General features: G+C 35.9%; 1 protein-coding gene across 2 annotated transcripts in view; it reads right to left on the bottom strand.

Moving 5' to 3' along the window:
• tmem132e (transmembrane protein 132E) overlaps window positions 1–15210 on the bottom strand; it is a 414476-nt gene that overhangs the window by 168446 nt on the left and 230820 nt on the right. Inside the window, exon 1 of one of the 2 annotated variants that reach the window (XM_044140672.1) lies at window positions 11590–11755. The exons of the other annotated variant lie outside the window; for it this stretch is intronic. Within the exon in view, the coding sequence (XP_043996607.1) occupies window positions 11590–11617 (28 nt within the window). The 5' untranslated portion in view covers window positions 11618–11755. Of the gene's footprint in view, window positions 1–11589; window positions 11756–15210 lie in introns of those variants that run through there. 2 annotated transcript variants of the gene reach the window in all.

Here is a 15210-nt window from a genome sequence, read left to right as displayed (position 1 = left end):
ATTCACACCAGACCTGTATATTTTAGAAAATCTTCAATCTTTCATTGCTTACCAAGTCAAGTTTGTTTGATAAAGACAAAAAAGGAAGAAGAAAAGAAACTTGATCTCGGTTCAGTAGAAGCAAACTCTGGTGCTGTTTGAATGTTTGCATGTAGCTGAAATCCCTGAGTCCTTTAAATCCACTCTAAAAAATACCTCATGCCTATTTAGATAGATCAAATCAGTAATTCACAAAAATGGTGATTAAATGCTAATAAGAAAAGAAAACCAAAATTAGAGGCAACATATAAATTCAATTCAAATTTACTTTATTGATCCCTAAGGGAAATTATATGATGTTGTAACTCACTCATTCAGAATTCTTCAGAGTTATTGTATGTGGTGATGGCTGTGGGCAGGAAGGATCTCCTAAAGCGGCCTCGCTCCTTTACTTAACAGTTCCTTAAGCTCACTTTAGTGAATTATTACTAGGGAAGCATGTCACTATTCTGGTGGAGATGATTTTATCCACACAGAAATTTGGCCAGTCACACTTTGATATCACTTGAATGTGAATGGAAAAGAACAATCCAATCTGTTGCTTCAAAACATCACTGTAGCGGTTCTTTGGCTTCAGATGGTGTTATAATTTTTTCCTCTATTTCTGCTCTGTTGTGCACAGGCAAGTATCAATCTTGTACAGAAAAATGTTCAAGAATAGCTCAGCTAAAATAAGATAGCCATGTCGTGTTCATGCAAGCCTCACTTTTCTCCATTTAATTAGCTTAAATCATGAGGGTTTAACTGCACTGGAGTAATGTAGCTAACACATCATTTTTACAGGGACACACTGTCAACCCACCCATTATGAATGAATCCATCTGTTAGTTTAACAGCAACTAACGCAGCCCTGGAAAGTACCTTCCTTCATTTAGCTCAGGGAAAACATGAAACTGCTCCAGTAAAGAGACTTTTAAACATGCTCCAAAACCAACAACTGTGGTCAATCCATTGGTCTGTCCGTTGACTCCCCTCTCAAGCCATCTGTGGGCATCAACTTTCTTCAGATTTGGAGCTTTCCTTCACTGAAACTCAAGATTACAACCGTTTCATTAAAAATAGTTTCCAACAGAGACAATCTGTCCCCATTACTCGTTTTTACTTCTTTGGACCTTTTTCATGTTTCCCTTTCACAGATAATCTTTATAGCACACTCCCTCAATATTTTCCCGTTTTTTCAATAGGTAGTCCCACCTACTCAAAATATTTTCAATAATTGATTTGTCCATATAGACAGGCATGAATACTATGTCATTGTAAATGGATCATTTTCAGTGTAATTTCCTGATTCGGTAAGTGTGACTCAAAAGGTTAATGTTGTTTATTTATTCATTTTCCTATTTATTTTTGTTTCATATTTAAGATTTGTTTTTCTTTTCTGGCTCTAAAAGATGATAATAAATGCTCTTTAAGGGGTACCAGCCAGGATCTGTCTGGCAGTAAAGTCTTACACCCATTAATCCCTGTAATTTAGACCAAGCACAGGAGAACTGAGGAGAAAATATGTGAAATGTTTCAGAACTGGAGTATTTATGGGTGAATGAGAGGACGATATGAATTCTAGCACCATAAATAGAAACAACCGCTTACACTACAGAACACGTCCCGTTATTTATGTGGAAATATAATGCATTCTGACACTGACAGTCTTTTAGGGAAGTTACACAGATCCAGCCGGTGGCACTTCCACTCACACCGATTGTTCACACGGCTGCGTCTCATTAAATTTACTGACAGACAAAAATATCCATCCATCTCCCCCCCCGCGTCGCTCCACCTCCACCGCCCCTGGGCTGTGTGTTTGTTACAGTGCCAAAGCATTGAGGTTCCTGTTAATTAACTGCAGCAGTATTGCCACTTCTCACTGATTTTCACGTGTTTGGAAACAGCTTGCTGGTGCGAGTGCCGCCGTAAGGGCTGTTGATGGAGGCAGCACTCACCTATATGCCTTGTGAGTGCAACGGCACTTGCATTAAAACCTTTTATTAGTCTTCAGATGCAGCACTCCATATCTACCAACATGCAAGGAGTTGAAAGGATGTCTGAATTTAAGGGCTAAGTGGAATTAATGTTAATACTGCTCAACAGAGTCTGATCTTCATTCTCGTTGGAGTCATTTCAAGGCTGTCTGGTTGACGTTCCACATTATTAAGATGTTCATATCTCTGCCCGCATTAATTAGAGCCATTATCAAATTTCATTTACACTGAAGGACCATGGTTCTAATGCTTTAAAATGATAGAGTTACAATTTGGCTGGCATTGCTTCATAAATGACACATTTTAATCAGGAGTTTGGCAGATCTCAGGTCTGCACAACTGCGCATCAAATTAATTTACCCAAAGGGCGAGCAGTCCTTCTTAAAATTCAAGATTAAGCCCATTTATTTCAGTCAAGTTGTTTCAGTTGATGTCGACATGCTTAAAGTCGAAATCCAGTTCCTGGAAAGATATTTGGTCCTAAGCAGGAAATTTTTAAATCATATTCATAAACGTCAAATCAGGGCGGGGCTGATTGGGGAAGAACCTGTTACAGCCACGCCTGTGGAGAAGGATCGTTATGAGTTAATGTTTAAAGGTGCATCCCATGTGTACCCCACTTCCTGATCACTGAACCACATACAGAGACCCAATACTGATAAGAATTTAAGAGGGAATAGAAAATACAGCAATGGATGGATGATCAATGATATCCCAATAGGTGATCTGTTACCATTATTAAATTTTATGTTACCAAAAAAATTCCATTGAGATTTTTTCTTTTTGCAAAAGAGTCCTGGTCCAGACAGGAAGAAAGTCAGAATCTTACAGTGAAGAAAGTCATTCACTATTCTCACTAATGAGAATATAGGTGTTAACTCTTTGCTTATAAAAGATTTTATGAGGTAAATATGCACTCAAATCTGAAAACATATACATTTACTTTTTCTTGTTGGACTCACTGCCAGACAGATTTCCAGGGAAAAAAACATTTTAGAAAGGTTAAACTAAACCAAGGAGAGTAAAAAAAAAAACATCCCTTCAGTAATTATTTAAATGTCTATACTCTAGTCCCCAATTCCAGCATCAGAGCACCCAATGCATGCAAGAGCTGAGCAAACAATGTTTTGTATATAGGTCTCAGTGACAGTGCTGAGTGTTATTATCCATAGTTACAGTAGAGAATGCTTTGTTGGATATTCATGCTGAAATATGAAAATTGCCCCCCTGGAAAGGCAATATGCATCTAAAAAATTGAAACATGACTGTGTTTGGCTTTCACACTTAAAAGGTTTTGCATACATATGCAACTCTTTGTAAGTACCTCGCAGCATTTCATCACTTCAGTTCCTGCAGAGCTTGGCTGGAGGAAGACACTTAGGTTGGTGTCTGAAAATAAAACTCCCACATTTAAGATTGTAAGCGAGTTTTCAGTTTTATTTCTAATTCTAATAAGCAAGGTTGCTCAAAAATGTTGCTCTGTAATTTTTTTTTATTTGTAATATAAAAGGATGTTATTTTCACCCACAGACACCTTTGAAAAGACACTTTAATGAGCTGAAGACAATTTTTCTGTTCACAACAACTACACAAGTATAATACCTGAGGGCAGCCTAGTGTATCTGTGTCACGGATTATGAATATGATTACAGTTGTGGTTGAGATCATAGCACAGTGTCACAATAACGCTGTAAAATAAGAGTTTTATTCCCTTAATTCAATACCATCCACTGCATGCAAAATCATCCTCCCTTTCCCCTTACAGGTTTTCTCTATTTTTTATTCATCCCACTTATGTTTCTTCATTTCTTTTAACAGTAATTACACTCTCTTACATAACTTTTTTGTGAACTTTTGTTTGAGGATTTGTTTTTTGGACAAATATTTCCTCTGGTTTTGGAAACTGTGCAGTTGCAAAGATTTCTGATCCTGTTCTTTATTTCAGACAGCTGTTACGATGCAGAACCACGGCAACAAGTTTTTTCACCTACACAGCCAAGAGCTAATTAGCATGCGCAGAGCTCAAATAATACCTGAACTATAACTTCAAATCCCAGAGGAACTGAAAAGCAGGGTTTATGGATGCAGAACAGAACCAAAGAGAAAAGAGAGGAGGAGGAAGTTGAAACCATCTTCTCTGTATGTCCATCATATTAGATAAGGAAACAGACTAATTTCAGCCAGCTGACCACAGCTGGAAATCCTTCCTACACACAGCATCACCATCCACACTATATATACACTTGGGCAATACAAGTTAAAACATTTGACTTCACTTTGGAATCAATCTACAGAAATGCAACAACAAGAAAATCAAAAATATTTGCATGTTTGTAATAGAAACATGTAAATGTTTCTATTACAAACAATTTTGAAACTGTAAAAACCGCCTCATTCTAGTGTGAAAACTTTAGTGAAAATTGTGAGTTTTTTCTAAATTGAGAGCGTTTTCAATTTTGAAAAAAAAAAAACAAAAAAAAACTGATGAAAATGCTTTCTGTGCTTGCTGAAGATTGAGCTTTCCCAGCATATTTCTTTGAGTTGTTGAATGGTCAGTTACCATTCAACAACACAGCAAAATAAATAAGCTCATTTATTTTCATAATTCCAATTTGTACAATTATATGGTTAATGGAAATGCAGCCAGAGTCTCATATGGGAGGTCACCAAAGAACTCAAATCATTACAGCCTTAATTTAACCCAGTTAAGATCAATGTTCAAGGACCAGTAAAGAGAAAGGTAGCCTGGACTAAAATTGCCTCCATGGGCAAGTTCTGAGACAGGAAACACTGCTGATCTAAAAGACCCCAAGAGAAAACATTTTATCAAGTTTTTCATCAGGCTTAAACTTACAGCATTTTACAAAACAAACTGACAAACTTTGGGCGGTGGTACGATAGTCTGGAGCAGCTGAAGAAGCTGGAAGACTTGAAGTAATTCATGTAAATAGAAATTCTGCTAAACATGAAGGCTCTCAAGTGACCTAGTCAGAACATGGAGGTAAAGTCAATAGACACATTAAAACCCTTTAAATAGACTAACTCAAACAATTCTTCACAGAAGAGTGAGCCAACATCCTTAATAGTGATGTGAAAGACTAGGATCATTTATGGTAAATGCTTGGTGGCAATGGTTGCCTCCAGAGTTGGCACAACTATTCATTAGGTTTAAGGAGCCATTACTTTTTCATCTAGGGTCAGGTTGGTTGAATAGCTTTTCTCCTCTTAATTAAATGTTTTTATTTTAAAAATGTAACATAAAATTCTCAGGTGAAAAAAAAAAAAAAAGCAAAAACAGAAAAGATGTGGAAATTTTACCAAATTGTATGGCAATACTGCCAAGGCTTTAAATTTAATCAGATTAAGATGATGTTAACTTCTATTGAGTTTAGCAGGTTCATGCATTCTATTGTGTCAGTGTTAAGGCCAGTATTTCTCCTCTGCAGACTCACTCGGGTGTACTGCTGTGTGTTGCCAAAGACAACACAGCGTTGGGGGAAAAGCTGGCATAAATGTGCCAAAAACAAAATAAAAATCCTGTGTTGCCTCCAAACAAGTCAGTGCCACACACTGATGATGGGGAAACCGAGGCAGATCATGGGCCAATAAGATCCATCCTCTCCATGGAAATGTCTGCATACACAATGGATGTGAAAGTGACTGTTTACTCAGCCAAGTTACACTCCAGTTCACCAACATCCTCAAGTATTTGTGACAGCTTCAACCTACTTTTCACATCAACAAGATTCACATTACCTTTAGGAGGCTGGAGGAAAGAAAAAAAAAAATCTACCTCAGAGTTTGACCTTCATTCTAACGCCTGAGAGATGACGACCATATAAAGTCCCTCAGATTATTACCGACATTATTGCCAATATTTCTGACATTCATTTCTTGTACTTAAACTAGTATTGGCAATCCCTCTATCTTAACACTTTGGGATGAAGCTTGGATTATAAAGATGAATTTACAAAGAAACTTCCACTCCAAGGTCAGCCTTTTTAAAGATGGTTCTACTCTTATTTGCTTGACATGTCTTTTAGTGTGGTAAACAGAAATTCAGATTTAGATATAGAGGAAATAGGTCAGTATTAAATGTATTATTTATTCAGTGGTAAAAGCAAGATGATGTTTTAAGGCATAAATCATGCTGGATTCAAAATGATTTTTGACTAGTGCAGTGAGACATTGTGTCTTTTTTCTATATTCTATATTTTCTACTTTGTGTCTAATGTTGTCTTTCACATGTTTTCATTTTGCACTGAAAACGTATTGCAGTAGCTCAAAAGGTTACAACACATACCTGAAAGTGGACTTAATAGTTTCTGTAATTATTAAATTGATTGCAGGTTACTATTTGAGCCACTAGATGGCACTACATTTGCTACACTGTCCTGTTCCTTTAATGTAACTAGTGGTGGGCACTACTCACTGAAAAGCTAGTTGTACTAATCCTAAAGCCCTAATTATAAATGTTAGTTCAGCTAATGCTAAAGTGCCATACCAACATGGTATTTAGCAGAAGCAATGCTAAGGCATTAATTCAAGATTATGTCAATGACATAGTATAATTTATTAGTACACATGTACTTGTATGGATGCACTTTAGAAAGTGATTTTTTTGGAACAGATCTTTCACACGTTTTCAGTTTAATAGTCGAGTATTCCTAGCTTTGTTGCTGATTTAGCCTAATTGACAAATATCAGGCCTTGGTCACAAATGATGCAGGACATCAGAAGATTTTAAAATATTGCAATGCATTCTGGGTACAGAGCATACATTTGCTGCACTGCATCACAGGTGTGTAGAGATGCTAATTTTGGTTATCATTCTTAACAGACAATAACCAACACTTCAGTAGAGATGTTGAACTTTATTCCACTAAAGGTTTACAAAACTGCCAATTAAGTCAGCGTTTAGAATTTATCTGGGAAAAATTGTTTAAAGGAAGCTTTATATTAGAGGTTTTCAAAGTTAACTAAAACGCTAAGCTAAAAATTAGCTCCACTGATAGGTCAGTGGTACTGTGCCCACCACTGAATGTGACCAATGAAACCAATTTAACCTTCCCATTTTATCTGTTTATTCAAAACTAACATATCAAAGAAAGAAACCTATTAACTTGTTAAAACTGCATTCAAACAGTATTAAAGCAAAAAAATCCAACAGCATAATTTCTTAAAACTGATTATTAGTTTGTAGAAACCACTGGAGCAAAACAAATTAAATGGTATCACAGGCCTCTTCTGATGAGCCATGTTTTTATACACAACTAGAATTTTACAGTATGATCCAAAATGCTGCAAAGGAAGTGAGTTAGCTAGTTAGTAGCTTCTCATAAATTATATTAAAAAAAAAATAAATAAATTAAAAAAAAGCAAAAATCACTGGTCTCTGGTCCAAATTTGATCACTTCTACTTAGTGCACAATTTAAGAACATTTAATTATTTTTCCACTGTTTTGGACAATGGCAGCAATATTTCAGCTTAAACTAAAACCGCTTCTATTCAGGTCTTGCAAAGAACCTGATATTTCTTGTATTTGTCACGCTGTTTTGCTAACATTTTAAATGACTACCATTTACCACAGTTTTATCATTCCATATAGACGTAAAGGGCCAAACTACAAAGTTTAACACCAGGGTTATGGATAATCAGTGTGGTTGATTAGGTCATACGTAGGAGGAAAGATAAAAGGGACCAAATGGTTCCCAGAGTGCTCCAGGGCTCCATTAAGCTTCTGCCCCTTCTCACTTTTAATGAAGCTCGGAGTCATTTATCTCCAAGTAAATAATAATAAAAAAAGAGTTCTGGACAGCTGCTCTGGCATCAGACCATTTTGTCCTACTTCACCTGGGATGGGATCAGTCCTCCATTCGAATCGAAGGTCAGAGATAACGTGTCAGGTGGGAGGTAAAAAAGCTTAAATCTGTGGATTTCATGTTGTGATTGGAGCAACGACGGAAACATGCCCTAATAAACACATGTTCAATAACCAACATGGTTTATTTGCATTGATTGTAATTTCTTTTTAAGCAAAACATAATGAAAACCTTTTGTAATTAACCTACATTTTACTTTTTCATCCCTACAACCAAACCTTTGAAATATTCTTTTTATTTTCCCACATAATTATTTTATTCCTTTTACATTTTTGCAGTTATTTATGCATTTTGTACTCAAAAGCCTTATTTTCTTGTTTGGATATTTAATTTTTCCTTTCACTTTCATCCACGTTTGACATGTTTCAGCTCATCTAGATTTTGTTTCTTCTCCTTTTATTTATTCTCTTTGATGGGTGAATTATTAATAAGGTTACTGCATCTTTGCTCCAATATTTTCCTGTACTGTCCTGTCGTACTTCTATATTTTCATTGTTTCCTGATTACCCAGAGAGGGTTTCTGCTCAGAATGCTCGTATTTCTGATTTTTTAACACTTCTAAGAAAAACCAGGAGACTGGAGAGAAAAGAGGACTTTGAAGTTAATCAGAAAAATGTTAACATAATATAGGTCTGGGCTTTGACTGGACCATTCTAACTTATGAAAATGCCTTCATTTATCCATTAAGGATCAGTTTAGCCACTTGTACTATGTTGCTCTGATTTAACAGAGTAAAATGGGTCATTAACTCTGCAGAGTTGAGGTTGTTCAAGGAAACGTCAAACCATTTGCCTTGCAGGCCAAAATCATCAATTTTAAGCCACTTTTTTCCAAATTAAATACTTACTTTTGAATTAACAATTTTTTAAATGACCAGCAATAAACTGAATAAAGCAGAATGGTATTGCAGGTTCTAAAAAGGGCTTCTTAATAGAAAAAAGGGTACAGTTTACCCAGGTTTTTGAGTGAAGATTTTTTCCATTTTGAGAGTCTAGAAAATGTCTTTAGCCTATTTCCAGCAACAAAAACAAGAGTAAGTTGGACATTATTATGGATTTCCAAATGACAGAAATGTTTACTCTCTCTACAGTTATGTTTATGTCCTTCACTGGCTTTGGAATAATGTTAGCTTTAAAATTCTGAATTTTTCCAACACCATGGGAATGGTGTTGCTGAAAAAAATAAACAAATTTTTAAAAATCACATAACGTTTTGTTCCGCCCATAGGACATAAGAGCGCCAGCAGATTTAAAGCCTTGGATTGACTCAATATTTCTGTTTATCAATAAGGTTTTCTGTAAAATACATTGAGATGACATTTGCTGCGAGTCTGAGACGTGCAAATAAAGTTTCATTGATTTAATTTATCATTGAAGACTTCCACAGGTTACCGAAACTCATCAAAATGTTTCAACAAACCAAATATGTAGGTGTTAATTTATGGCCCTGCTAACTGGACATCTTATATTTACTTTTAGCACTTGAATCTAAAACAAAATTAATGTGGACAGGAGGAGCTCAGCTATTTACACTGAAGACCAACCTGAATTTTTGTAGGTCAGCGGGAAGCTTTGACTGACTGAACCTAGGCTGCCAAAAACTATTTTCACCTCCAGTTTTAAAGGTTTTTTCATGGGTGGGATGTCTTTGGCTTTTCTTCCTCAAAGGTTTGTCAGACAGGAGGCAGTAAAGGGTTGTGAAGACCTCACTTCAAGCAGAAGCTTTTGTTTTTCCGGCATCATAACATCTGTCATCGCTCAGATGCGTCTTCATTCAAACCAACTTCTACAGCTCAAATATTCACTTTTACTCGGTTTTTAAATCCAAAAAGAAAGAGGATCAACTTAAAGGTTACTAATCTGATTGGTCTTGATTCCATAATTATAAAACTTTAATGCTGCTAATGAACATTTCTACATGGTGAAGAGCTGTGATGCCTTCATGCTGGTGAACCTGAAAAAAAAAAACTCATACTTTCAGCTGTTTATATCAGTAAAACTGATGTAATTATAAAGCAACTACTGAAAATATACCTGCGACAGACTGGTGACCTGTCCAGGGTGACTCCGCCTCTCGCCTGGAACATAGCTGGACATAGGCACCAGCAACCCTCCCAACCCCATTAGGGACGAAGGGTGAACAGAAAATGGATGGATGGATGGATGGATGATGGATGGATGGATGGATGGATGAAAATATACCATTACACACCCAATGCTCACATTTTTATTGAACTTGCCATTGCTGTGCTTGGACTCAGCAGCTCTTTTAACAATGACCCTGTATGGACACTTTCCTTTCTGTAAAATCAGCACAAAACAAAAAAACCAAGAAACAAATTTGGTTTTGATTTGCTCTCATGAAATGTTTTTGCACTTTAAAAAAAAAAAGATTTTTTTTTACTTTATTTTTGCTTTCTATTGTTACCATTTGTCATGTGAATATATTATGAAAGTATTTTGTAAACACATATAATCTTTGTTATTGAACAAAATTCAATGGAAAAATTGCAAGAACACAATTCTCAAAAATTGGATGAAATAAAAATTGTTCGTTGGTATTGACAAACTTTTGAATCAATATCAAAAAATGCCTTGTTGCAACCTTTACTTGTTACTGCGTTGGCCACAACAGGACAAAAACAAAACATTTCTGTTGTAAAAACAATTTTTAATCACCATAAAGAAAATTTTAAATGTGTGAATTGTGTGTTTCCCTCAGCTCTAAACCAAAACACAAATAGAAATTTCAAAAACAGAAGGAAACCTGATAAGAATTTCAAATTAACTTTCCTGAAATATTCCAATTTATTTATAAAGCTTTTTGCTTCCGTGCGGTCAGTGCATACTGTTCAAACCCTACAACCTTCAATTTCACACGTTTTGATTAGAATTATATTATAATTGTTCACCCAGGAAATTATCCCTGATATCAAACATCTCATTCATTTTACAATAATTGAGCCCTTATTTCCGACAACATACATTCACACACAGCAGTGAAGTGCATCCAAATCCAATTTTTCACGGCAGTCTGAACGTCACAATTCCGATCTTTTCACCAAACAACAAACAAAACAAAAGCCTGAAAACTGATTTGTGCCACTTCCATATGTTGTTCTAAATCAAATACTTATCCAATTAATATTTTTTCCATAGCCTCAGCAGTCTGGATGACCCGTCATCAACTTGAGACGCGTCATCACCCTGCACTACAAGAAACCAAACACACCAAGTCCGACGTAAACACTGGCTGAAGCAAGCACTGTTGTCTGTTTTGTCTTCTTCTTGTCCCGTGGCTCAACAACTTTAAACTCGATAGACAGTGGCGTACATTACTACTACCGTAAACGGTGCGTTGCTATCCGACATCTAGTCTTTTTCTGCATGTGGACTGATTTGGGGTAATAAACCGTTCACAAACAACTCTAAATGCAGTCGCATTGCATGAACAATCACGCAAAGGTAGCACAATGCTACGTGACATGAAATTGTGTAGTAAATGATTATTTCTATAGTTGATTAGTTCCATTTGAAGTTATATTTAAGATGCATTGCAAGTTAGTGCAATAATGCAGTTATTACATCTACCAGTACATTTTCAGAATTACGTTGGGAAGCATTGTTAATGGGGCTAGTTTTAGCAAGCTAAACTAAAGATAAAGATAAATTAGGAATCATTACCCTACCTGCTTTTCCACCAAGTAGTCTTCCCATATCACCTCTTCTCTGTCATCTCTCTCCTGTCCACCAAAAAGTGAGTGTTTCTCAAAAATAATTTCTAATTTAATGTTTGTGGGGGAAAAAAAGAAAAATGTTCATCTCTCACATCGTTTCCTCTGAGTCAATGGCAATGGCAACAGCTGAACCTCATCATACTAATCAGCGGGATGTCAACCTTATTAAGTGGTGCATTTACTTCTGTAGGAAATTCCAAGAACACGGATATCCATATACCACACACTGTTTCCTAGTCAAAACAATTGGTGTCCTCTGGCTCTGTTCATCACATTATTAATGCCAGAACTCAACAGAGAGTTGGAAATACAAACTAGGCAACTGGCTCATACCTTCTGATTTAGCAAAACAGGGTCCACTTTGTTTAAATATGCCAATCAAACATGACTTTACGACCACCAATAGTTTGTTGGTCTCAATCAGTTTTATATTTACTTGCTGTTTATTACATTCCACCCACTAACAGGTGAATGAAGAGAAAAGCAATGTTTTTCACTTCAACTAAACAAAGATATGTAATTAATGAAGCATTTTTATGCATTTCTGCTTTTCTACATGTAATCTTTGCAGCTTTCAAAACATGAATTTACTGACAAAACTTGTCATGTTCAAGAATGAAGTAAAATCTTCCAAGACCTTTAGAGAAATATTAAAAACATAATAAGATACAAGCAAGTTCAAAATAAAAAAAATGGAACTAAATAACAGAAACCACCTAATTCTTTTTTTTTTTTTGTCATTTAAACATTACGCCAGCATACAATGTGTTGTAATTCTCCAAGTTATTAAAAAAATGTTAGAAAAGAAAGAAAAAAACAAAACGTTTCCTGCTGATTTCACAGAGATTCATTTTAACACCATCTGGGATCCTGATGACACAGCATTCTCTAAATAGGTCATTGTAAAAGTCACAAAAAAATAAAACCCCAAACATGACTCCTCAGCAGAAACCAGAGACGGTAGGTCTGAAAACATGTCTTAAAACAAAAGTGATGAGGCTTGGCTTTGTGTGAATCCCAAAGCTTCAGTGCCTCGGGTTGCTTGAGCGTCAAATCAGTGACAGCCTGACTTCCAGATCAGGAAAAGTTATTGCTCCATCACAGAAAGCCAGGAGGACATGTTGTTTAGGGGGACATAACTTGCAAGTTTTATTTTATTTTGAAAACAAAAAGCATTGATTTTTTTTTTAAGTCTGATCATTATTAAACAATGCAATCAAAAGTAAATCAGTATAAATCAAAGAAAAATTCCCATTTCAATCTGCAGTCCCTTTCATTAGCTTGTATTTCTTAAAGGTAAGTTTTCCCTTTAACTGGCTGCCGGTTTAGAGATGGACCATGAAATGTTGAAAGAAAAACGGTTATTACACAAATGCCCTCTGACCAAGAGTTGAATATAACCATCTTAATTACTCTCCATGCACCCAAATCATCAGGACAAAGGGCCTGGGGAGAGAGGGGATGAAATATTCTCCTCTTAATAAACTCACCTGGGGGTGCAAAGTCAGATATTAAAGGAGTCCCTGATAATTCAGATTCTTTACAAAGGTAAGAGGATAGGTGGTATTATTACTTGACCTCTCAAAGCTGGACACAAATGACACAAATGCAAACGAAGTGAAATAAATTCCAGTGTGAAATAAAAAGAATAATTTAAAAGTTCAATTCTGTGCATAATATTCTGATATTAATGCAAAAAAATCTTCAAGGTTTTGCTTGCAGCAGTCTAGCCTTCACAAAAAAGTGGAATTACTTATTTAAAAAAGGAAACTTTTACAATTTGTCCAATTGTAGCACGTTTCTGGTTGTAGCCTTTAACCCCATCATGTTAGCTCAAGGGCCTGGCCATGGGCGGTTCTATACAGGAGCCAACAGGGGCTAGGGCCCCCGTAGAACTGGTCCTGGTCCCCATTATGGGCACTTGGACCAATTCAATTTTTTTTCCATCACAGTTTTACTTCAATAATGAATAAAAAAAAAAAAAAGGTGTTGAACTTTTAGCTCCAGCTGATCATCTCCTAGATCAGGGGTCTGTAACCTGCAGCCCCAGAGCCACAAAAGTCTCTCTGGCATACTTAACATTATACATACTGTTTAATATAGTTAGCATATTAAACAGTTAAATATCACACTGTCTTTTTGTTCAGTTGTGTTTTGTAACCCCTTAAGGAAACATGGCTTCACATTGCAATCTCTGGTAAATTAGAACCACCACTAGGGTGCTAATTCAGTACTTTTCAACAGCAGACTTTACAAGAAAACTGTTATTCGCTTGAAGATTTTTTTAAAAATGGTAAAGAATCCCATCAGATGAAGAAATAACAGAAACTGAATTACCAAAGATGATTCTTGTTAAAAAAAATAAAACCCCACACACAAAAAAAACAATAACCTGTAGCGGCAGCATAGCTAGCCGCTAAGTACTAAGAAAAGTCACAGTTTAAAAACGTGTGAGCTGTTGCCAGGTTAAATATGTTATTGTTTATTGGGCAGAAAGAAAATATCTAAAATCTAATCTCATTTTTTGTTCTGCTTCTGTAGAAGCTAGCTTTAGTGCTCTAGCATGGCTAACTGATCTATTATTTATGCATTAGTGGTATTTAAACAAATCCCTGACACTAACTCCAGTGCCTTGCACAAGCTTTCCTAATTTTGAAACTCTTGTAGTTAGTATAGAAGTTCTCCGGTCAGACGAAAGAAAAGGTTCAATGAAAGCTGCACTTTTATACCTACATGCAAAACACCAAATTTAATAAAAACTTACATCCTGAACAACTAAATACAACTGCACACCACATTTGTCAAAGTACCAGTAAAAAAAAATGTAGAACCATGAGTCATCTTTCTCTTACATCACAATTATGTACTAGTTAGTGTTGGTTTATAATATAAAATCTGAATAAATTATACTGATGTTTGTGATTGCACAACGTCAAAAGGGATTTTCTACTTTTGCAAGACATTGCATAACCTTGTAAGTATTTCTCTATTTTTAAATTGGACCTTTGAGTAAAAACAATCATCAGCATTTTACTAAAACTACAAATTATGGTCGCAGCTTTACCTTAAAGCCCTGCAGTCGCTGCACTCAGGCTGGCAGTTAGAAATATTTTATTCATCTTGCTCACACTTCTTGGTATAACCTCACAATACGAATCCTTGAAATTTGTGAGGACCTTCGGTGTTAGATTTTCACACTTTTTTGTTACAACATGACAGTGACCAACTGAACAGACAGGAAAAAAAAAACAAAACTCTGAAAGCATTACTCCAGCAGTCCAGGTGCTCTTTATTCTTAAGGGACTTAAAGTGCAGAGAGCTTCTGGAAAGCACAATTCATTCAGAATGATGTTATTTCTGTGTAGCAATACTGTGGCGTGATATTTTCTGGTTGTACATTTATATATACATAAGTCTTCATGAGGTTCCTGGAAAATGTGCCAATATATCCAACTGATAATCTCAGCAGATTGTTATTGTTTCAACACGTATGTAGCTTCCATTTGGATGAGAGTCTGGATGGAGTGTATTGCTGCTTCACATTCCTCCCTGTCTGCATGTTTACTTTCGTTG

This window comes from Gambusia affinis, linkage group LG15, assembly GCF_019740435.1.
Source record: "Gambusia affinis linkage group LG15, SWU_Gaff_1.0, whole genome shotgun sequence".
Classification (NCBI taxonomy): domain Eukaryota; kingdom Metazoa; phylum Chordata; class Actinopteri; order Cyprinodontiformes; family Poeciliidae; genus Gambusia; species Gambusia affinis.
The sequence above is the reverse complement of the archived record's forward strand: the minus strand, read 5'-3'. Positions and strand labels throughout refer to the sequence as shown.